The sequence below is a fragment of the Nannobrachium achirus genome (assembly GCF_963921795.1).
Source record: "Nannobrachium achirus genome assembly, chromosome: 9".
In the NCBI taxonomy this organism is placed as follows: Eukaryota; Metazoa; Chordata; class Actinopteri; order Myctophiformes; family Myctophidae; genus Nannobrachium; species Nannobrachium achirus.
The window spans coordinates 46,782,471-46,807,991 of NC_137818.1; the positions used below are offsets into that span (position 1 = coordinate 46,782,471).

The 25,521-nt window shown below is 44.2% G+C and overlaps 1 protein-coding gene across 1 annotated transcript in view; it reads left to right on the forward strand.

Moving 5' to 3' along the window:
• Positions 1 to 430: 430 nt before the first annotated feature.
• Positions 431 to 25,521, forward strand: part of prkcz (protein kinase C, zeta) — a gene marked incomplete at both ends in the record, with an annotated part of 143,532 nt that continues 118,441 nt past the window's right edge. Inside the window, 4 exons of the mRNA XM_080734274.1 lie at positions 431 to 507; positions 12,018 to 12,139; positions 14,228 to 14,317; positions 14,444 to 14,494. Coding sequence (XP_080590400.1) covers positions 431 to 507; positions 12,018 to 12,139; positions 14,228 to 14,317; positions 14,444 to 14,494 — 340 coding nt within the window. The remainder of the gene's footprint in view (positions 508 to 12,017; positions 12,140 to 14,227; positions 14,318 to 14,443; positions 14,495 to 25,521) is intronic.

Below are 25,521 nucleotides of genomic sequence, written 5' to 3' on the forward strand. Positions count from 1 at the left end.
TACTTTTACTCAAGTAAATGTTGAATTCCGGGCGTTTAAAAATGTAGTACTTTTTCTACCACTGGGCCTCAATGCACGGGAGGGAATGAAACCCCTGGCTGCAACAGGTTAGTTTGGCCAAGCAGGCAGCAGGGTGGCAGTGTGGGTTTACTCCGCCCCTAAGCTCCAGTAACCATAGCAAGACACCACACTCCCTGTAAACTACAGGACATGTGTCCATAGTTCTACTGTACTTCCTCAGGACTAACAGGTATAGATGTAGGCCTACTTGATGACAGTGCATAAAATATTATCTGTTATCTCCATCGGACGGTCACATATTTGATGAAATGTAAAATGATGCTGTCGTGGAAACATTGATCTTCTTGAACGAGGCCTTGTGGTACAACAACTTGCGACAGTTATCTTGACAAGTTGTGGAGAAGCGAACATGCCAATGCCAACATCAAACGGATCCATCATGGCTTTAGGGTCGGAGTTGGTGAAGATTAAAGCGCACTACTGCGGGTGAGTAGCCTACTATAACGTGTGGTTACGTGTGGTTGCGCGGTGCTTACCGTTTGTTTTGAAAGAAAGCTGCTTTGTTGTTAAAGCGTTCCTCCTAACGGCGCAGTGTTCACTTCAGCTGCACAAACACCTGTGGAATGGAACTGACATCACAGTCAGTCACCAAGGTGCGGTGGACATTAGTTGCAGCAACGATATCACGTTCGTATCTTTCCAGAAACTGGATAAACTGCGCATATATAGGCCATGTTTTTTATTCTTCCCAGAACTGTTATTGTCTCCACCAGCCGAAGGCTGAGGGAGAGTATGTTTTCCCCTCCGTCCGTGTGTCCGTCCGTGCGTCCGTGCGTCCTCGCAGTTTGTGAACGCCAAATCTCAGTCGCCGTTGGCCCGGTCGCTGCCAAAGTGAGCACACACATTCCCTGGATGCCAATCTAGAACCTCTGCCCTAAATTTTTCAAATGGGCCTTTTCTAGCGCCAACTAGTGGCCGATGTTTGCTAAACACATTTCTGTGCACTACTCTTACAGATTTTGTCCAAAAATCCTACAAATCGGTAGGCAATATCTCGACAGTCATGTGATCGACACGGATCTGTCCGATTTCGCATATTCCATCCTGATTGGCTAAGATTGGCTTCCAAAGTTTGTGGGATTGAGCCGTTTTGAACAAAATGCCTCAAATCACAAACGCAAAGTGCAATTATCATGAAATCGCGCACACATGTTCCCACAAGGCCGAGGAAGAAATGCCACTTCTATAACAGCCCGATTTGTGGTTTTACCTATAACTCCACCGATCAGTTTCAAACTTTGTAAGCGCACTCCCTAGAGGCTAAGGATAAACCTTTGCCCTGCATTTTTCACATCAGCCTTTTATAGCACCACCTTTGGGCCGACTTATGTAAAACACATTTTTGGATATTACTCCTTGAGATTTTATCCAAAAATCATGCAAATTGGTACACAGTATCTCTATAGTCATGTGATCAAGTCCGATCCGTCTGATATTTCACATTCCATCCTGATTGGCTAATATTAGCTTCCAAAGTTTGCAGGACTGCTCCGTTTTTGAACAAAATGCCTCAAATCATCAACGCAGCTTGCGATTACCGTGACATTTGCCACACATATTCCCACTAGGTCAAGGAACAAATGCTACCTTTTTAACATTGTCCTGTTATAGCGCCACCAGCAGGTAGACTTTAGCAAAACACATTTTTGGAACACAATGCTTGAAATCATGCATGCAGCGTCCGATTGCCATGAAAGATCTAAGGTGAAGAACATATGCCACCCTTCTTACATTGGCCTATTATACAGTAGCACCACCAGGACGCACGGCCTGGTGGAGACCTGTGCTCGGAAGAGCACTGCTTCTAGTTCTGGCCTTTATTTATTGCCTACACTTATTTTATTAACAAGTAATTGACTGTGTAAAGGCCTTCAGTTAGACACTGGACGGACGGTTATAAAAGTCCATCAGGTTGAGTCATGTTGTCGGGTGCTGTATCACTATAGTTGCATATTAGCCTATTATATTAGTTAGTTCCAATGATGGAATGACACTCCTGTTTCGTCTTGATGTGATAACGGTTTAGGGCTTTTGATTTTACAACCTGGCCTTTGCACTCAGGTTGATATGTTCCTGAAACCTAGCTGTGAGAATTGAGTCATCTACGAATAGGATTAAAGAAGAAAGGTTAGCAAACATACTGAATGCCTATACTATAGTTTTTAAGTTATCTAGTTTAAACTAAAGTAATTATTCCATTAGAATATTATGAAATAAGGGTTGTCATTCCTTGTCAAGATGTTGGGACCCAAAATAATTAAATGGGCCTACTAATTTCATAAACAGCTGTGATTTATGCATACAATCCAGATATTCCCTCTATAGGCCAATCTTCTAATTAGATCATTCTTACAGAATTATTTCTACAGGTTATAAATCATAATCACAATTGATCCCTGCTGCCACAGGACTCTAGCTACTAAATGTCCCTATATTTAGGGTGTTCAATTCAAATCAAACCTCTAGATCAGGGGTCTTCAACCAACGTTTTCAGGCCAAGGACCCCTTAGTTGAGAGAGAGCAGGGACCCCCTCAAACTATTGTAACTCTCTCCTCACTGGTCTCCCGGCATGTGCACTTAAACCTCTCCAACTGATCCAAAATGCCGCGGCACGACTGGTCTTCAACCAGCCTAAGTTCTCACATGTCTCTCCCCTTCTCCGCAGCCTCCACTGGCTCCCGGTTGCGGCCCGCACTGAATACAAAACACTGATGCTGACCTTCAAAGCAGCCAAGGGTATGGCTCCTCCATACCTCCAAAACCTGATCAACCCCTACACCCCCACCCGTTCACTTAGATCAGCCACCACAGGGATGCTGACAGAACCCTCACTAAAAACTCCAGGGCAAAAATCCACTCGTCCGAGACAGTTTGCCCTCCTGGCCCCCAAGATGTGGAATAAACTCCCTGCCGCACTTAGAACAACGGACTCACTCGCTAGCTTTCGCCGTGGACTGAAGACTCACCTTTTCAGACTCCACCTAAACCCTTAGCACTACAGAAAAATCAGTGACCATACATGAAGCTAGTTAGCATTAGTTTTTTGTCTTTAGGTTTTTAGAACTTTGATTTTACTGTGTTTTTTCTAGATAGATAACCATTTGCATTTGTTATATTGTTGATGATGTTCTGACATATTATCTTGTTCATTATTGTGATGTTATTTGCTTATTGTAAGTCGCTTTGGATTAAAAGCGTCTGCTAAATGCCTAAACTGTAACTGTAAACTGTAAACTTTTCATAGATTCCATATAGTTTCATCGTTTGACAGCACAATCATCAGTGTATTTTGGATTCATGTCAATTTGTGTTTTCAGATATTTAACCACTTGAGTCATTACCTAATTAAATTGACCTTTTACTCTATACTTAGTCTGCTCTTTTCCCCCTCTACACCAAACCTCCTTGCTGAAAATAGCTGATCTACAAGCTCACAAGTCACAACTCCTCGCAGCTTGAGGCGTTGTGAGCTTGTAGATCTGCTATTTTTGGCTACAGTTCTCATATTATGGACATTAGGGTTCAAGTTGTTTATATAAAAAGGATTGGAAGATTTGGAGGACCCCCTGTAGTAACTCTGAGGACCCCCTAGGGGTCCCGGACCCCCTGTTGAACCCCTGCTCTAGATTCTAGAGCAGGTCTAGCACCTGTTCCAATGTGTCTCAAACCACTTGAACCCTAGCATCCCTATTCTGGGGAAACTTGTGGACTTGTAGATTGGCTATATTTTCGGTGAATAGATTTTACATAGAGGGATAAAGGAGCAGACCCAGGTCAAGTTGACTTATAGGTTTAAGTGGTTAAGATTAATGAAATACTAGTGGGTGGGAATCTCACCTGTCTCAGTACATGAAGGTGTAGTGACACCACACCTCACTCATTGTGTCATTAATAGGCTACAACTTGCAAGCTTAAATGTAAGAGTTCACTCCCATTCTGTTTACAGTTTACAGTTTAGGCATTTAGCAGACGCTTTTAATCCAAAGCGACTTACAATAAGCAGATACAACATCGCAATAATAAACAAGATAATAGGTCAGTACATTAACAGCAATATAACAATGTAAATGGATATCTATCTAGAGAAAAACACAATATAATCAAGTTCTAAAGAAACCTAACAAACAAATGTTAACTAGCTTCATGTATGGTCATTGATTTTACTGTAGTGCTAAGGGTTTAGGTGGAGTCTGAAAAGGTGAGTTTTCAGTCCACGGCGAAAGGTAGCGAGTGAGTCCGTTGTTCTAAGTGCGACAGGGAGCTTATTCCACAACTTGGGAGCCAAGAGGGCAAACTGTCTCGGACGAGTGGATTTTTGCCCTGGAGTTTTTAGCGAGGGTTCGGTCAGCATCCCTGTGTTGGCTGATCTAAGTGAACGAGTGGGGGTGTAGGGGTTGATCAGCTTTTGGAGGTATGGAGGAGCCATACCTTTGGCTGCTTTGAAGGTCAGCATCAGTGTTTTGTATTCCATGCGGGCCGCAACCGGGAGCCAGTGGAGGCTGCGGAGAAGGGGAGAGACATGTGAGAACTTAGGCTGGTTGAAGACCAGTCGTGCCGCGGCATTTTGGATCAGTTGGAGAGGTTTAAGTGCACATGCCGGGAGACCAGTGAGGAGAGAGTTACAATAGTCGAGTTTTGATATGACAGATGTCTGAATGAGGAGCTGCGCTGCCTCCTGGGTGAGGAACGGTCTGATTTTACGGATGTTATAGAGTGTGAACCTACAGGACCGGGTGACTGATGCAATATGTGCCTTAAATGATAGCTGGGTGTCCAGGACCACACCAAGGTTTCTAGCAGTCGGAACTGAAGTCACCAATGCATTATCTATGGAAATAGTGAGATCTTGCATGGGGCAAGACTTAGCTGGGAAGAAGAGTAGCTCCGTCTTGTCCGGGTTCAGCTTGAGGTGGTGGGCTGACATCCACTGTGAGATGTCGGCCAGACATGCAGCAATGCGCTCTTCCACCTGGGTGGCAGAAGGGGGGAAGGACAAAAACAGTTGAGTGTCATCAGCGTAGCAGTGATATGATAGATTGTGAGCAGAGATTACAGCACCAAGGGATTTGGTGTACAGGGAGAACAGCAGAGGGCCAAGTACGGATCCCTGGGGGACTCCCGTTTGGAGGGTTCGGGGGGATGAAAGCAAACCTTTCCATGAGACCTGGTAGGTCCGGTCCGACAGGTAGGAGGAGAACCACTTTAGTGCCGTCCCGGTGATGCCTAGGTCAGCAAGGGTGTCCAGGAGCAGCTGGTGATTCACTGTGTCGAATGCCGCTGATAGATCCAGAAGAATCAGGACTGCAGAGTGGGATGCAGCCTGGGCAGCATGGAGTGCTTCTGTGACTGCTAGGAGTGCAGTTTCTGTGGAATGGGCCGGTTTAAAACCTGACTGGTTGGGGTCCAGCAGGTTGTTCTGTGAGAGATGGAGAGAAAGCTGGTTAGAGACCACACGTTCAAGGGTTTTTGAAAGAAATGAGAGGAGGGATACCGGTCTGTAGTTCTTGACGTCCGAGGCGTCAAGAGTTGGTTTCTTGAGGAGTGGTGATACTCTGGCTGTCTTGAAGGCAGCTGGGACACAGCCTGAAGTTACAGAACTGTTGATGATGGCGGTTATGAAGGGGAGTAGGTCAGGTGCGATCGTCTGGAAGAGTGGAGAAGGGATTGGATCCAGTGCACAGGTGGTAGGTCTAGAGGAAGTCACTAGTTTTATGACGTCATCTGCAGAGAGAGGGGAGAAGGAGGATAGACATGTTATGTTAGGGATACAATTGCGTGTTTTCGACACTGTATTCTGGGGGAGATGGGAGAATGAACTACTGATATCATCAACCTTCTTTTCAAAGTAGGTGACAAAATCGTCCGCTGAGAGGGATGAAGGAGGGGGGGGAGGGGGGGGGGGAGGGGGGAGATCAGACTATTCTGCTATAGTCTGATCTCTTCTACCAACAGAGGAATTTGTTTTTGAGCGGTGGTCACAACGCTCCTATACGTGGCCGTGTGTGTGGGTCTGTCTGTCTGTCTGTCTGTATGCGTGTCTGTCTGTATGGTGTATGTAGCCTGTATGTAGTACCTTTTGTGACCACACATGTTAAGGGAGGGGCGCTGTTGTTCAGGCCAGGCCAGGCCAGACACCCACCCACCCACACACACACACACACACACACACACACACACAAGATATATATATTTGTTTTGCTGTTGCGCAGCCTCCACGACCACCGCTCAGTTCACACAGGTGTGATTTTTAAAAGTAACATTGTTTTTCTTGCCTCATAGCTCCTTCACTCTCATGTCAGGTCATAATAGGGCGTTTGTGTTAGCTTTGAAGAGGTATGTGAGGCTGGAACATAAGGCATATTGATATGAATGAATGACAGTTTCAGTGATACTTCTGTTAAGGAAACAGTTTCCTGAAGTAGCACAAACCTCACTTATTGAAGTCAGAACTCTTTCTCATCCCTATGCTCAATAATACCCTAAATCAGGGGTCTTCAACAGGGGGTCTGGGACCCCTAGGGGGTTCTCAGAGTTACTTCAGGGTGTCCTCCAAATCTTTGTGGGATAGGAACTAGTTTTCCCCCTTATATTAACCACTTGAACCTTGGCACCCTTCTGTGAACCTTAGCCAAAAATAGCAGATCTACAAGCTCACAACACCTCGCATCGGCTATTTTTGGCAAAGAGCTTTGGTGTAGAGGGGGGAAAAAAGCAGACCAAGTACAGAGTAAAAGGTCAAGTTTATTAGGTAATGACGGCTCGAGTGGTTAAATATCTGAAAACACAAATTGACATGAATCCAAAATACACTGTTGATCGTGCTGTCAAACAATGAAACTATATGGAATCTATGAAAAGGTTGTGGGGGTTCCTGCTTCATCTCTCTCTCAACTAAGGAGTCCTTGGCCTGAAAACGTTGAAGACCCCTGCCCTAAATCTAATCTATTCAAAGGGGCAAGGCTAGTGGACAGTAATGGCTTCACAAGACCGCCAGTCAGTTGCTTAGCAACATGATATGGGCAGCCATATTAGTTCCACTTAAAGGAATAGTTTGCATCTAAAATCATTATGGAGAGGTGTTATAAAAGCTGGGCCGTTCTCTCAACAGTTTACCATAACCTCAGGTCCACCCTTGGCCCCAGATCTTCATCCCACAAATGGATTAATATCATGTTTAATGTATGTAGTGCATTGTTGTAGATGAGCTCAGACAATACCATCTTTGCCACACACTGCTGCAATATTACTTTGTGGCGAGGTATAGCAATATAATACAGTTTCAGTTAAAGTTATACCATGTAACTTTTTTTATAAAACAAATCTTAAAATTGTCCTAACTGTTAAATCGCTAAAGTTTTAGAACCCCCACTCCGTTATTTTCAGCTTCAAAAGCCTTCTCTTTATATGTTTTCTATGAGCCGTGAGGGGGGGAGAATTTCGCGGCAAAATGACGTCATCATACTACCGGCCAATCACAGCGATGGTTATACACTGCCGGCCAATCACAGCGCATCTTGGAGTGGGGTCGCTAGGGCGGCCATATTTGTAGTCTCCCGTGTGTCTCTCTACTCGGTTGCACGGTCAGCATGGGTGAAGGAGTGTATCTCCGGAATGGCTGAACGCACAGCAACCAGGGACCCCTCAAAAGATAGATCTCGGCGAGGTGGAGGCAGACGCGGGGGTGTGAGAACCGAAAAACGGCCGAAAGACGCGGACGCGACCGAGGTTTGCTATAGAGCTACTGACCACAAGTTGAGCAACTTACACAGTATAGCTTTAACAGAAAATGTGTCGAAAACAACATAAGCTCTCGCTGACTTAATCTTGCTTGTGTCGATTCATCCAGTTAATAATTTCCCCAATGCATGCTTTCAAGAACTATCCCCTTAACATGATGTCACGTTGTCATTTATTTTACACAAATGAAATCACTCCTGCACAGACACTGATTGTCTAATAAAGTTGTTGAATTCAGTTTGAGTTGGGGTGAACATTGATCACCCCGCCATTCTCCCTGTTTACATCTATGCTACTTACTGTTTACATCTCTGGTCTTATACTGTATTTTAAAAGGACAGATCTACATTTTTTTAAAGTGTATAATATAATTGTTCATTAATCATAATTTAGGTAAAAGTAAAGTTTGAAATAATTGTGATATTAATTTGAAGTCATATCACCCAGCCCTACATATTCTTATATTCCAATAATTGAATAAAGGCAATTCATTGTCCTGAAGGAATGTATTCTGTAAATGCTGTAATGGCTGTAATGGCTTTCTTCAGAAGATATGGTGTATGTGATACGTATTGCACTACAACTGCTTCTATAGAATAACAGTAATAACTGGTCTCCTCAGGGGACCATTAACATATGTCCCCCATCTCAGATCAATAGGTTAATGGATAAATATCAAGACATCCAACCACAGAAGCATCCATCAAAATACTCTGCGCGACCTCACAAACCATTAGGTCCCTAATAGGGTTGTTTATTCTCGGATCCTGTGACAAATGACTCTGTTTATTTCATGCAGATGGCTTTCTTCACAAATGTTGGAGGTGAGGTAGCTGGTTTGGGTGACTTAAAATGGGATTATTCTGTTAAGGTTAATGGGGGAAATGCAATGCATTATTGTCAAGTGCAGCAACAGGGATGGCCAGACATGTATTATTAGGATGTTGGTCACTAGTATGTTGGCCAAGAATTCACTAAAATGTGTTTTGATGGATGGACCAGGACCAGTGATTGCGCTAGTGTTCTTTGTAATGGGCGATCCCTCTGTATGCCCTCAAGTAGGCTACAGTATATGTACACTCAGCAAATAGTGGGCACTGGCCAAGGTTCACCTATTGTAAGGAACACACTATAGTAGTGGAGATCTTTATGTTTCCGATTGAATTTGAATGTCAGAGAACCTGAGGAGAATTGGTCCCTTTTTAAGAAGGTGTGTGTGTGTGTGTGTGTGTGTGCGTACGTGCATGCTTGTGTGTGTGGTGTACCAAAATGGTACACCAAAATGTAATTAAATGAATAATAAAATTATGAAGCTATAATTGATGTACTTGACATTAGCTCTGATTTAGTACTTTAGACAAAGATACATATAGATTTGCACAGAGCACACTTTGTAAAAGGCCCAGTTAACCCCTGGGCCCATTTTGCAAATGTGATCAGTTTTGTTGTATTCGATTTCGTTTTAATCCTTATACTAAAGTCATATAGGCTTCTTTGTCTTCAGACGTAGGGTCGTATGACTAAGTCGCTTGCTGAAAATAACTTCTGGTCTTATGATGTAGCTCTGTAAGTCAAAATTAGCCGTTAGCCCTTTAGCTAGAGCCTTAAAGAGACCATTTTATATAGTAGTCAGGCATTAAAGAAGGAAAGAAAAAGAAGGGCTCTTTGGACCATGCCAGATGCAACATCACTGGCCACATACTGTATGTATGTTATGTGTGCATTCAGGAACACATACAGTACACACGTTCCCATGCATTTGGGTAGTTAACTAGTAGCCTGGCGGGGCCCGACGTTATCTGTGTTCATTCCTTCCACAGTATAACTAACTGTTATACTGTGGAAGGAATGAGTGAGTGAACGCAGATGACGTCGGGCCCCGCCAGGCTAGTTAACTAGTACAATATGTGTGTGAATTCATCCAGTGTCAGGTCCATGTTGCTGTGTCAAGGGAGTGGCAGTAGGCTGACTGTGTGCCATTTTGGCAGAGGATGTGCCCCAGTGAGGAGGAGTGGATGGCTGCCTGCTGGGAGGCAAGCTGTCCCTGCTCCTCTTCCTTCCAGAAGCCACAGTCCAACATAACACCAAGAGCCTGTGTCAAACACCAGCAACACAGCCCATTTAGGTTCTCCACTGTTCATCAAGTTCACATATTTAATTGGCACAGGTTAAAACTTTTCACAAATTGTGTGACAAAAGCAATGAAACAACTTTTGTTTTGTTTTGAGGGCACACCCACAGTAGGCTATTTGAATGGGTGATGTCCCCTTAGCGTTTAGTTTTTTTCTCTCTACTGTGTACTGTTTTTTTCTCGTTATTTTCCAAGATGCCCAATTGTACACGCTCAGAGGTATATTACTGTAACACTGAGGATTGTACAGTGTAGATTGGGGTTTAAATCGTATCAAATCAGGGTCTGTATATATGAAAGCAGGGGGACTTGTAGTTTGAGAATCAACGATTTAAAATGTACTGTATGCACGGGCACTGGAAGACAAATAAATAACTATGTGAGGGAGAACTAATCCAGACTTTCACTTAATCGTTCATACTCGGTTCAAGTAAAATCACATGTATTCTTTATTTATACATTATGTATCGCCGCCATCTTACACCAACAAAGAGCCACACTGAGGGGCCAGTTGGCTGCTGTACCAGTCAAAGGCTGAGACTTGGCATTGCTCACGACCCCACAAACAAGGAACAATCCTGTCTGTCTACAGCCATAGCACAGCAACTCAGAAAGTGAAGTGAGACGCTGCATAACAATTAATGAGCTTGTCACAGATGCCCAGCGAATCGTAAGCTGGTTCAGTAATCAATTTGTAATTAACTACCCTGTCGGTCCAGCCGACCTTTTCATGCTTTCATGCTATGAGGTAAATACGCTTCTAGCGGCTAATTAGTGTCAGAGTGCGTATTTTCGGCCCTTCCACATAATATAATATGCACGCAGACTGACAACATTTTGTAAGCCCCTTGAATGGAATTTTAATTAAAGTTAGGAATGAACTCCTGTTAAGTGCCTCCATTTGTTCCTTGATCTGAGAAGTACAGCGCAGATCTCTGCATCAAAGTTACTTTGTCTTTAACTGTCAGACATGAGTCATGACCTGTCTAAAAATTCAGTATGAAGAAGAAAACTGAGGCAAAAATGTATATCTTTTCTTGGTTGGTCGATCACTGAATTCAATCAGGCGCATCCTAGGTTAAATTCAACACACTGCAAGCAGCCCATGATTGGCTAATCATGGATTGTTTCCAACTCTAGCCTTTTAAAGGTGAGCTAATTTGACAGCTGCGACAGCATATTTATTTATTTACAGCAATGGATAATTTGTGCTGAAAACAAGGCACGATTGATCACTCAGGTTATTGAGCGCTTAGGATACATTTCACAATATTTGACCCCTTATTTATCATTAAACCTTTGGCTTTGCTTCATTAATTAATAATGTGAGAACTCCTGGTTTGTACAAAGCATAGCGTTACATTCATGTAAAAAATGTTTTGTACTTGCAAACAACTCAACAAAATATTTTTTTTTTTGCAAATACCGCTAGTGAATACTAAGACAGCAGAGGTGACGTTTGTGCGTGATGAAGTATTTTGTTAAGTATACATTTAATAATTGACAATAGAACCACAAGGGTGTAATTGTTGAAAATATTATAACAAGGACAAGAGAAGAACCATGAATTGAAATAGCTATGATACAGATAATGAAATCGGTAGATTCAAGAGATCTGATATTTGAGAGTATTGTGTGTGTGTGTGTGTGTGTGTGTGTGTGTGTGTGTGTGTGTGTGTGTGTGTGTGTGTGTGTGTGTGTGTGTGTGTGTGTGTGTGTGTGTGTGTGTGTGTGTGTGTGTGTGTGTGTGTGTGTGTGTGTGTGTGTGTGTGTGTGCGCGCGCGCGCGCGTATGTTACCACTTGCAGATCAAGGTATGTAAGAGAGGAGAAAAAAAATCTCTCTTTTTGGCATACTGTGATGAAGCAGTTTTGTCCATCAGGGACGTCCGGAGTCTGACAATAAATGATTATTCTTGGGGAATGTAAATGAAATAATAATACATTGGGTTTCTCTGTTTCTAACAATATGATCCAGTCAAATCTTCAGCTAATCTCAATTGATATTGGCCATGATTTTGTCAAAGTGGTGATATGATCGTTGTCCTTTTGTGTGTGTGTGTGTTCAGGGACATGTTGATCACAGACCTGGCTACCTCATTAACCTTCATGGGACTGTGTGAGGAGGTGAGGGAGATGTGCAGCGTTGCTCAGCAGCAGCCAATCACACTCAAGTGGATCGATGATGAAGGTGGGTGTGGCTAGATGTCAAAGTCATATTTTGTGTGTGTTTTCTTTCCCATGCCATTTTATGAGGTATTTATGCATTAATGGACAAACTAGTGGATTAACCACTTTAAACCCAACGTGGAATCCATTCGGTTTAAAAAAAAAAGACCTGGTGTCCCAGTTTTGGGCACTTTTCAAAATGAGCAAAAATAGAAGATCTACAAGCTCAACACATTTTGATGCTTTGTGGGTTTGTATCAGCTATTTTCGCTGCATGACACCATCATGTGACTAAGTATAACATAGGACTTTAGTGGTTAAAAAGAGAGAGAGGTATTACATAAGCCTGGTCACTGCCAGTGGTTTTAAATCTATGGAGTGTAGCATTGTAGTACAGTAGTTTACACACAAAGGAAATCACTTACCCTACCTTTAACTGATGCCTATAGAAAGTTCCACAAATGAGGGCCTCTAAATCTGATGAATGATTGATGCCTTGTGGGGTGAATGTCAGAAGTAACACGAAAATTATGTGTCTACCTTTCTCACTCAGTAAAGTCCCGTGTTGATTTAACTCCAAATGGTAGCTTTGCAAAAGGATTTGTGGGGCTTTTGTGCATTCTAATGAGACAAATACCAGCTGTCCACATTTACTATGGTACGGTGCCCAAGGTTTGTTCTGGTGAAATCTGAAATGACTTGAGAAAAAGGCCCTGCCTAAAGTTGTGCTTAGGCTAATACTGTACATATGGCTGAGCATGGATGAAAATGTAATCAGTCTACTGTAGGTCTATGATGTTTCTGTACACAAGGATAGAATGATGAGTGAATTTGTTCATCTGCTCTGGAGATGACGGGCACATTTTAGGATTAGCCTAGCTTTAGATTAAAGTCAGCTTTATGGTTAGAGCCAAGGACATGGTTAATAGACACATAGTTGGTTAATGTTTAAAGTTTGGGGTTAAAGACTGAGAACAGTAAGACAGTGGTTTACATGGACAACATTTCTTCAGTCAGATTGAAATCATTCCAATCAGAGGTTCCAACTCCAATAAAAGTGAACCACTTTTATTTAATCAGACGGTAACTTTTGAAATGCACAAAGTGGTTCCACCTGTATCTTTAATTTATCTTCTAGATACAGTACCAACATCATGTCCTCGGCTATTTGCGTTTCCGCTGTTTTTCTTTTAAATTAATTCACACACAAAGCTAATTCGTGAAATTATGCATGTTAATGCGGAGATACTCCCAGAGGAGGTGACCAAGAAGAGACTTAAAGAAGCTTTGCGGTGTGCACTGTTCTCAAAATCAATTTGGGATCCACAAGAGCTCCGTAACAAAGTGTGTAGACTGCTGTATACATGTTTTGTGTCAAATTGTGTGGGTATGGTGAACGATCCAATTAAACAACTGATCCGTGTACCGGAGGTGTTGGGAGATTGGCAGAAGGTTTGAGGCAGCGCATTACATCCAGATTATAGGGCTGAGATTCCCTCTCTGACCACTGGGCTAGACCAAAGGCGTCAATTTGTGTGCGTGTGTGTATGTATTGTGTGCGTGTAATACGCATCTGGAAATCTCAAATTGTTGCCAATAACCACAGGAAGATGGTATATGCTCGAGACGCTCATGTGCATCGTGTAACATAGTTTATGTGTGCATGTTGTGCAAAAATAGATTCCATTCCTGTGTCCACAAAATAGACATTTTTGGAATAGTTTGGCCTGCATATCCACACATTTTTACAGTATATTGTTGCCCAACCCCAGTGTCAGACGGGATTGTTTACAATAAGGATGGATGGCCATCTTATGTACTTCAGGCTGAGTTGACAAAACCTGATAGAAGGACATCTCCTCTTTTGATCACGCTACGGCTTATCATACTGTATATTAATTTCATTTGACACAGTTAACAAATGATGAACAGAATAATGTAATTCAAACCAGAGAGAAATGATGGGCATACGTTTTTATATGCTTGTATGTCCCTTTTGATCTCATCATCAAAAGATTAAAAGTGTGTGTGTGTGTGTGTGTGTGTGTGTGTGTGTGTGTGTGTGTGCGTGTGCGTGTGCGCGCGCGCATGTGTTTTTATCTGTGTCCAGGGGACCCATGCACCATCTCCTCTCAGATGGAACTCGAGGAGGCTTTTCGCATCCACAGCCGCACCAGGAGAACTGGGCTGCTGCTCCATGGTGAGTGCCGTTGTCACTCCACTCCACTCCTCTTCTCACGCTGTCTGTGTCTCTGTAGTCCTGTCTTTTCTGATGTCCCTTGCTTGTTATGACTCACGCTGCCTGCTTTCCTGGCTGTCTCCACAGTGTTCCCCAGCATCCCAGAGAAGCCTGGCATGCCTTGCCCAGGAGAGGACAGTGAGTACCCCAGCTGTATTCTCTTTATTTAAGTGAAGGTGTGTGTCTGTTCTGTTAGATACATTTGTTCAATAAAGGAAATACATGTATAGTATTAACTAGAAAAGTGCGGTCCTCTGAGCATAGGTCTCTGCCAGGCCAGGGTGGCCAAACCAGGACAAACCAGTTGTGAGTTGTCTGGTGCAGCCATCAGGACGCGAGGAAGCGACTGGGGGGAATAGAGTTTGTAGGCCAAACGGTGCAAATGTGTGTGTTGGTGGTGGGCTGACCTGGAAATGATTTTGGATGTGTGCTCTATTAACTCAGTCGGTGCCATATTTAAAGTGGGATGACCTCTTATATTGCCGGTTCGCCAACAAAGGGTTAAAAAAATAGTGTGCACGCTGGTGCACACATTCGTGCACAGATCATGCACTATGCATGTGCATGCTTTTCACAGCTTTCAAACAAAAAAATCCGCTTGGAAATCCGTTCAGGCATTCAGGAGAAAGGAGCCCTTATGTTTTCTTCAAATGTAAACAAACATGGCTGCCATGTTTGAAAGATGGGGTTGGTATGGGGGTTAAACATGCAATTTCGCGATCGCGATCATGCCTAGTACACATTGTTGGAGGTCCAAAAAAATTTTTTTCAAAAAAAAATTTTTTTTCTCAGCCCTATAAAAAAAATTTAAAAAAAAAAAAATTTTTCATTATTTTTTTAAAAAAGACGTTCAGAAGACGTCTGGCAGGGAGGTCCATAGTGAAAAAGACGTTTTAAAGACGTTTTTAAAACGTATGAGTTAAGGCCCTGCGCTCAGTCGACCCTAACCCACCCACCCTCTTGAGACGGTTTCTGAATGAGCATTACTCTGCCCTGCATGCTCTTCAAAGACTTTCAAAAGAAAACAATCACAATAGTAATTGCCGATCTATACTGTACGTGTGAGCTTGTAGATTGCTATTTCTGCGGGGACTGCCCCATGGTTCGAACTCTCGTTGGTCCGAACACCGTTGGCAGGTTAGCTACTCACCAGCGTTGGCAGGTTAGCTACTCACCAGCGTTAGTTTTACTGAGGTTAGGGTTAAGGTTAGGTTTAGGCATAGTTTTACTGAGGTTAGGGTTAGGGTTAAGGTTAGGTCTAGGTGGTCGGACCAAAGGGAGGTCGAACAAAGGACATGTCACCATTTCACAACATCATTGTTCAACAGAGTATAGAATAGTGCTTACTGACACTGTAAGTGGTTGGCATGAATCTTGGCTATGTATGAATACTCAGAATGGGGTCGAGTACAGTGTGTACTGATCAGATTCCCTCTGCCACCCATCAAAGGGGGTATCACTGTGGCTCGGTGGGGAAAAGCTATTAGAACGACAGAGGGTAAACAATACAGCATCACAGCCACGTGAGCCTGTCGATGGTATAATTCACCATATTGACACGGCAGCCATTTTTGCGGTTATGTCATACTCTAGAAACGCCAGGATTCTCGTCCTCTGAGTATGTATGACTGCACTGTGTGAAATATGGTCCATGGTTAAAATGCTTCAATTTGTCATTCACAAAATCGTCACTGTTTCGATGTAAGGTTCCTCTGTAACACTTTCTATGATGCCTATGTCTACAGTATAAGGCCCACAATTGATACCTCTCTTCCAACATAATCTGGTTTTGTTCCTAAAACAAGGTTTGGTAAGGGTTTAATGTTTGCACTCAGGGGATTTGATTTTTGTGTCATGGAGAATGTCAGAATTACAGAGGGGGGTGGTAGAGAGAGAAAGGATTTTCAATTGATTTCTCTCTGTGACCATCAATGGTTAGGAGATGTGTAGACAACATTGACTGAATTACTTAATTTCCCCTAGGAATTTGCGCTCCTTTGAGATTTTGTTCAATAATCTTTAATGTAATATGATGTGGTATGGGGAAAATACAAAATATACTGTATATATAAAATGATTGAAAATATGTACAGTATTTGTTAACTAGGAGCTTACTTACTTTCACCAGACCTACTGGAACAGCCTGCTGACATCGTAACACGCAGCCAGCATTAAAGCGATATGTCCTCATTCTACCATACTTGCAAACATCCCTTTAGAACCCCTCCAGAAAAAAAGTATTGGACACGTACACCAACGGGGCAGCTCCCGGTCTCAAGCATGATTTATACTGATATACAAGCTCACATGCGTCGCACTGTGACGTGTGAGTTGTGAGCGAGTTGTAGACCAATGCTCACAAGCCCTTATAATTGGGGGCTATTGGTGTCAGGGTTTAACCCAGCAAAACCTCAACACTTAGCCATTGTCCTCAACTAAGCGGCGTCCCTGAGTGTCTATTGCAGACAAAATTGCCGGTTCCCTCCGTTTACTGCTAGGCAAAAGTATTAACTGTATTTGTATTTGTCTTGCATCGGAGCTATTATTATGTGGCTGCTGTTGCACTCTTTTGTCTTTTCGCTGTGCTCTGATGCAGGAATCTTCACTGTGGCTTGAAAATAAATCTGTCAGACTTGCAAACGTCGGTCCATGGGAGGTACTGACCTCCGTCAGTTGAAAAACTATCTTCACTGTGTAAAAGGAAAAAAATCAATTCTCATTTTCCAGACATGCCACTCTCTCTCCTTCCCTCTCTCTCTCTCTCTCTCTCTCTCTCTCTCTCTCTCCCATGTACTTGTGTGCTCTTTGGCGCATTCTGTAGTGGTCTGTTTGCTGCCACAGCATGTTTAGCTCCAGTAGTGTGTAGGCCATGGTCCTGTGTGTGTGTGAGAGAGGTGTGTGATGGGGTGGGAAGAATGCATGGTGTTCCTGCCCTGATGTAGACCATCCTTCTGCTCTATGAAGAGAATACAGTTATCAGAGTGTGACCGCCAATCTACAGGTAGGTCAACATGGACTTGCTCACTCTCTCTTTCTCTCTCTCTCTCTCTCTCTCTCTCATCCACTCTCTCTCTCTCACTCACCCTCTCTCCCTCTCTCTATCGCTGTCTCTCTGTCTATCCATCTGTCCATCTGTTGTTCCGTACAGCTCTGTGATGCCGTTCGTCAAAAGGTGGCGGAGGTAAATCGCTACAGCTCGCTATAGTTGCTCCTTGCATTACAAGGAGGGGGAATGGCTATTTTTAGCCTCTTTAGCTTGCTGTCGGTCTCAGAAGTAGCGTTTCTCTTTTTGCAGGAGGGGAGGAGGAGGCGGAGGAGGAGGAGGAGGTGTAGGGGCGGGCCGGAAGCAGCAGAGTGGGAGACATTCTCAAGAGAGGAGGGGAGGGGAGGGATACGAAGGAGGAAAACATGCAGGGAGGGGAGGAACAGCAAGGATGAGAGTGGAAGAGAAGCTAGCTCTGTGATTGTAAACTGTAAAATCCTGACAGGTCAATTTTTTTATACTGTGAAATCCTCAGCGCTCATTATAGTCTTGAGAGTGTACAAATGTATGAAACCAAATGGACCCTTACCTTTGGTTTGTACAGCACTCTCGTTACAAAAGGATAAGTGAACACTGTAGTTGTACTGTGTACACTCAGTTAAATTAATGTGGACATTTAGGATTACAATGTTAATTTGTTATGTTGTTCCATGTCCTTGTGAAATCACATTACGGAGCTTGTTAAACTTTTGAGTTTTGGTCATTGAATTATAGAGGATTATGGGTAACCTTGGTGTTGCTGCAATATAATCCGATTACGGTTTGCATGACAAAGTGGGTGTAGTAGGATGTAAGCATATTACTGTACCTGCTACAGTTTGATTAGTTTAAATGGCTGTGAATTCATGATGTATTTTGTATGTATGGCAATTTAATCTCTCAGCACCACCATGAACATGTATAATGTTGTTGGCCGTAGGAATAAACACAGAAGCAACCAGGAGGAAGTGGATTATGGCCTGGCTCTGTAGAATATAAGCCGTCTAGCAATGGGTCTGTCTGTCTCTCTGTCTTATAATGAACATTAGTGAGGACCAATTATATGAAGACATGGTTGATAATGGGCGAAGTGCTCCTTTGAGTGGTTAAGTGGCCCAGCGGTTGAGTAGTTCCAAACTTATAAACCTCAGTTTATACTGACACACTGACTGGATATACCAGTGTTCTCAAGCTATTCATTTTGGCCTCTTATGTTTTTTCCCAAATGGACTTGGATATGTGACAGGACTTGTAGGTTTATTCATGTGTAAGGTCAGAAGAACAGACACCGTAGTATGTGAGTGGGGAAGGGATCAACTTTGTACCCTGTTCTATTTATTAATTCATACAAACGCTTTTTATTTTACCCGTACAACAACCCCAAGATAGCAGATTAGCAGATATATGCCCACTGTGTGACCATGCACTTTACAGCATGAATACAGCACCATGCAGTGGTTATGGATGTACTAGTAGTTATATAAGTATTATATAGTTATTATAGTTATAGATGTACTATACCAGTGGTTCTCAACCTCTTCAGGCTGCGGACCCTTCAAAAGAATCATATTTGAACAGGGGGACCCCCCCACCCTGACGAATACTTGGAATTGTAGCCATTACATTTAGTTTGACTCGGTTCCACAGATAAATATTGTGAAAAAACACTTCGCACCACAAGGCTTTTTACTGTGATGTAATATTACGTAATATTTGACAATTTGCCAATTTCGCTGAAGGTCTTAAAGGTCCTTAGTTAATAACCTGATACCCTGCCTGTATGTTGGTTTGTTTACCGTTTAACTGGGGAAATAATGTTGCACATTAAGCAACTCATCTGGGACCATCCGTTCCCCCAATCACTTGGGGACCTACAGGTTGAAAATCACTATCACTACAGTAGTTATGAATACAGATACGGTCGCATTTACTATAAAAAACCTCTAGATCCTGTGTGTTGTGCGTCACAGTGCGTGACACCTCATCCCAGCTCAGCAGAAGGATATATAGCTGACCTGTTCTGACATCACAATAATGTTGCAAATTAAATCCGTCCTTGTCTGACATCATAGACCTATGACGTCTGACATCATACAAGCCTTTTTATGCCCATATATGGAGATTCCTGATGTCATCAATAGTCACACTTGCAAATGCATTCCGTCCTTGTCCCTTTTATGTCCATATATGGAGATCCCTGATGTCATCAATAGTCACACTTGCAAATGAAATCCGTCCTTGGGCGTCTTACTTGTGAATACTGTATCATACAGTAGTTAGGAATACAGATGTACTGTATCCTACACCAGTTATGGATGTGCTGGAGCAGAAGCTGACCTCCTTGGTTACTACGGTTGGAGACAGAAGATATCCACCCAAAAATCTGTCATCTGTGTTGTCTGATATTCCTGTTATTAATTTGATTATTATTATTATTATTATTTGTGGTGCCAGCCACTCCACTACTTGACCGAGTGTGTATGTAGGTCCGATAGTCTGTAGGGCTGTACTGTATGTATGCGGACGGCGTATGCATGCGGACTGCCTCAACAGCTGTAATATCGCTAGGTGACAAGGTGGCACTGTGGAGCAACACACACACACACACACACACACACACACACACACACACACACACACACACACACACACACACACACACACACACACACACACACACAAAGGGACATGTGGGCACCTGGACGAGTGGGCACTTAGGGACATATGGGCACCTGGACAATTGGGCACCAAGGCACTACTCACTTCACACTGGGTGTGATTTTTAAAAACAGAAACAAACAATATAAATAGGCTTCTGATACTTGAGTTCTTTGTGTGACTTTGTTTCCCCCATCATTGAGACACTTGCCTTTTGGTGGCCATTTTGAGCTCATTGTAAGCCACCAGCAGCAACCAGTGCATTGGAAATGACCACCCAAAGAGAAGGCCTGCTGGACAGCGGTCCCAGGCAGCTGAACCGCTAGCAAGGCAGTATAATGTGCTCATTGTCAGTGAAGGTTGTGCTGCAGCCTAGGGCACTGACACACGCTGGCCTACAGCCTCACAGGCCTGATCAAAAGACCTCACTTCTCTTGCTTTAAAAGCAGCTCGCTGCTGGCTTACTGATCTGGGTTCGTCAAGCAAGTGTTGTGTGTGTGTGTATGTGTGAGAGAGAGAGAGAGAGGGGGGGGGGGGGGGGGAGAGAGAGAGCAGAATCTCTGAACAGACCCCCCCTATGTGGGATGGAGAGGGAGGGGAGGAGAGAGAAAGAGGGTGGAAGCAGGCACAGAAAAGAGGAGAGGAGAAAAAAGAGGAGGGGAGAGATGAAATCCCGGGCGACGGACGCGCTCTGGCGACCGCGGCTGCACGCCTCGTGCTGGACCCGTCCCCCCTCCCCTCCCGTCCCCTCCATCTCTCCTTTCCTCCCCTCCTCTCCCCTCCCGCCTGCCCCTGCGGCACTCATCCGCTCCGCGTTTTCCCGTCAGCCCGCCTCTCAGCTGCATGGTGGTGGCACCGCTGTCTCTCTCTCTCTCTCTCTCTCTCTCCGGGGAGGAGGCTATAGTGCTGCCGCCGCCAACCTCCACCGCTACATCACAACACAGAGACAGAGAGACGCACACATACACAGACAGAAACAGACACAAACAGACAGACAGACAGAGAGAGAGATATAGAGCAGCGTACCATCCTATATCAGCTGGTAAATCTCGCAAAGGCAGGCACTCCCTTTTTTGGGGGGGAGAGCTTTAGCATCCCGCTTCCCCCCCCCCCACCCTCACTAAAGCAAAAGGAAGTGGGGGGGCAATACGTTCAGAAGAGGAGAGGTGACAGCGAGGATAGAGAGAGAGAATTAAAGAGCCACGAGGAAAGGAGGACAACACTGCCAGCTGTAGCAGCCCTGCTGCTGGGAGGGAGGAAGAGAGAAGGGGGAGAGAGAGAGGGAGGGAGGGAGGGGGGAGTGGAGGCAAGCAAGGCAGAGAACAAGTGAGAGTGAGGCAGGAGGAAATAATTAAATAAATCACCGGGCAGGAGACGAGCGAGGCGTCGGGAGGAGAGCGAGCGAAAGAGGGAGGGATTGTCGGTGCTGTGTGTGTTCGTGCGTGCGTGTGTGTGTATGTGTATGTGTGTGAGAGAGAGAGAGAGCAGGGGTTGTAGCGGTTGTATCCTTGCCGGCTGGCCGTGCGACACACACACGCTTAAGCCTGGATAATGTGCTGAGAGGAGAGAGGAGAGCGAGGCAACGGGTGAGCTATCAATCCTCAGTCCGTCCATCTGTCCGTCCGCCGCATCCCCATCCTATTCATCAATTCCGTCCTTGTCTTTGTCATCTCCATACTAACCTCAGACACAATGGATCCGGACGAGCGCGTCTTTCTCCCCCTGGGATTAATCGGCGGCGGTGTGCGCGCGTTGTGACACGAGCGGTGTGTTGAGCGAGCGTGTGTTCTGCTCTGCCCTCCATGATTGGTACGTGGGATTCCTCGTTCCATCTTCTGGCCGCGTTGCAGGCGGGCAGGCAGGCAGGCAGGTGGGCAGGCGGGGGGCTGCATGCGTGGGGATGCGTGCAGACCCTGCTGCCACCGGTGTGGTGGAGGCTGCAGGCTGCTAGCTGGTGGCTGTTGCTGTTCTCTTCACTGTGTTGCATTGTTTTGTGGAGTGTCTGCCTCGGCCCGCTGACACGTTGGTACAGCCCCCTGTGTTCTCTCACAGAGGCTGTGTGTGTGTGTGTGTGTGTGTGTGTGTGTGTGTGTGTGTGTGTGTGTGTGTGTGTGTGTGTGTGCACAATTGTGCATGTGTGTCTTTGTCCATGCACACATACTGTACACCGCATATCCTGTGTCAATGTAACTCTGACATTATAAATTAGCGTGTGTGTATGTATGTGTCTGTTTTAGTGCAGTCCTGAGAATCTACACACAGTGTTGTGTGTACGTGCATGTGTGTGTGTGCGTGCGTGCGTGTGTGTGTGTGTGTGTGTGTGTGTGTGTGTGTGTGTGTGTGTGTGTGTGTGTGTGTGTGTGTGTGTGTGTGTGTGTGTGTGTGTGTGTGTGTGTGTGTGTGTGTGTGTGTGTGTGTGTGTGTGTGTGTGTGTGTGTGTGTGTGTGTGTGCGTGCGTGCGTGCTTGCGCATGTGTGTTCTGCCTACCTGGCAGTAGTTACTCATTGCTACGGAGGAGAGCTGAAGGAACAGAGCAGGCGTAGATCTCACTTCCCATCTCTCTGCCAAGGCAGGAAGAAAAGCAAAAGCCAAAACACAGTCCTCTTTCTCCTCCTCTGCTCAACTCTACAAAATGCATCCTAAAAAGGAGGGTATGTGCAAAAATCTACTTTTTGGGAGAAAGGGGAAAAAAGTCTTATTATTATCTGTAGAGAGAGAGAGAGAGTGTGTGCGTGTGCGAGTGTGCGTGCATGTTTGCTTATGTCTGTTGTGTATTTTGGAAGCATAATTGAATCACTCTTGTATTTAATATGGTGATTTTATGGCTGTTGTCGTGTGACAGCATGACTCTCTGACAAACAACAGATGCTAGCTGCATCTACTAAATAGGGGTCCACTACCTGTCCCCTCTCAATGGGATACCATTTAAGTTAGAGCTTTAAACCCCTCATTTTACTCCCAGCCGACAATGTAATTAGTGATGCGACGCTATAACGATGACAGCTATGCTAACCTTGTTAGCATAACACCACATCTTCTGAGCTAAGATGAGGGAAATTATTTGTATTACTCCTGGGGGAGTGGTCAGTCATAGCTGGTTAAAAACACCACAGTATCGACTTTGCCATCTCCCACTCTTGTTAGCCTATGGCTCGAGAAAGAAAAAAGAATTGTTTTCAATTTGATCGATAAAAAGATTCTTGGATTGAGCTTGGGTTTGGGTTTGGATATGAATGGGCTGGCCTTCAATTTATCCTGCTGTCTCTTCTGCTCTATGCCTGCCTACATGTTCAATAGTGCTCTTTGACAAACGAAGAGACAGTGTCACACGGGTAGAAGTTTATTCAGTCGGCTATTGATGCACTGCATGACGTATGGCAAAAAGCCTTTGGGAAAGGCTTCAGCCCGATGTGAGCCCTATTGACTATTATAACATTTAAATACATGTATGTGTGAACAAGAAATGTATGGAGGTACTGCTTTGGCCTAGTGTGCATACAAAGTTTGGTGCTGATCAGTCCAGCGATTTGCAAGATTAGCTCCGGACACACATTCTCTCTCTCTCTCTCTCACACACACACACACACACACACACACACACACACACACACACACACACACACACACACACACACACACACACACACACACAGACTCCTGGTGTTTACCTGCAGAAACACATTGGCCACTCGTTTTCACTGTTTGATTTGGCCAAGACGTCTACCAAAACTACAGTGAAAACACCAAAATACAGCGAGTGGGCAATGTGTTTCACCACCACTACTCCAGCTCAGTGGCCTTGAGAGTGCCCTCAGATTGGGAGGTCGTGGTTAGATCCCTGGCCGGGTCATAGACTCTGGGACCTAATGCCTCCCTGCTTGGCACTCAGCATCATCAGTGAAAAGTCTCTTTTGGAAGATAATTACTCTAATATGGCAGCATAGGTGCACAGAGATGCCGATGGCCCTTGAAGACATGTGTAAACAATATTGCCATGAATCGTTTCAACAACACAATCGTTTTAAATTAACATCCCAATAGCAATGGAAGTTTTAATCACCTGTGCTTTCCCTCTTTAAAGAAATAAATCTCCCTTGATCCATCAGTATGTACCACAGTGCACTCTTTCTAATGGCTTCCCTTGAAAGCTGTTGTACCTGAAATGACAAGATACTTCAATATCGCTGTCCTTGGCTCGATCTTGGCAGTAAAAGCAATTGAATCTGAAGATGTAATATGCGCCGGTCTCAGAGCCCTGGTATGGGGGTACTGGAGCCATTTTTAGCTGTGTCGGCCACGCTCTATGAAACCTGAGTCATCCTGTGTATCGATCCACAGTCTCAGTATTTATTAGGCCGTATGTGACCATTTGGTGCGTGGAAGTTTCTTTCCCGTCGGCAAGTTTCGCTGACTAAGCACCCGTCTATTAATAGCTCTTTTATGGATTGTGCTTGGTTGAATGGCTCGGTCTGCAATGCAGTTGTTGATATGAGACGATACCGCACACAGTCTCACCGGCGCTCACAAGGGCCAAGGACCTCTGTAAGAGGTTGAGAAGCCATTGTGGTCGACGTGTCGCTACCTTTGGCTCTTTATTCTCACACAGATGTCTGCAGGCGCCTATTAGGGCATTCACCAAATATTCGAATATTCGAACATTCGAATATCAAAGTCACTATTTGACGTTGTTCACCAAAGTCGAATATTCGCTTATTTTATTTTATTGTTTTCTCTTTAAAATATTTATAAAATAGTTTATAAAGCTTGGCTAGATAGGAAGTCATAATAATGAGTTGTCAATGCCCCTGGTGGATGAATTTGTTAATGCTCTATACCAGGGGTTCTCAAACCTTTTTAGGCCGTGACCCCAAAATAAACACATTTGAACTGGAGACCCCCACCCTGACAAGCACTTGGAATTGTAGGTATTACATTTAATGTGACTCGGTTCCGCAGATAAATATTGTGAAAATAGCAGATCTACATGCTCACGTTGCGAGGCGTGTGAGCATGTAGATCTGCTATTTTCACAATGTTCGCCTCTTGCTTACTTAATATTTGAGAGTTTGGCCAGTCCTGTCGAATATTCGACTATTCGAATACTTAGAGGTTGAATAATTAGAATACTAAAAATCACTATTCGTGAATGCCCTAGCGCCTATACCGATATGTTGTGTGCAGTGACATCTAAATTCAGTGTAGGAGCTTGAACAGGATGGAAACAATGTGGAAATTGAATAACCAATGCAAACACTTTAGAATGGTCCTTCATATTGGGGCGGTATCAGGATTGGTTTTCAAAGCAGTGGGTGTGTAGGTATGTTACAGCTGCTGTTTTCTCTGCTGTTCTACACCAGGGGTGCCAACATTGGACTGTCAGAATCCTGGAGATTTATTTTTTGAGGGGTGCGTGGAACTCCCCAACCGGGGTCTGAGGGTCCTCCCCCCAAAACCTCTAAACAGATATATATTTTCCTGTGTTCTG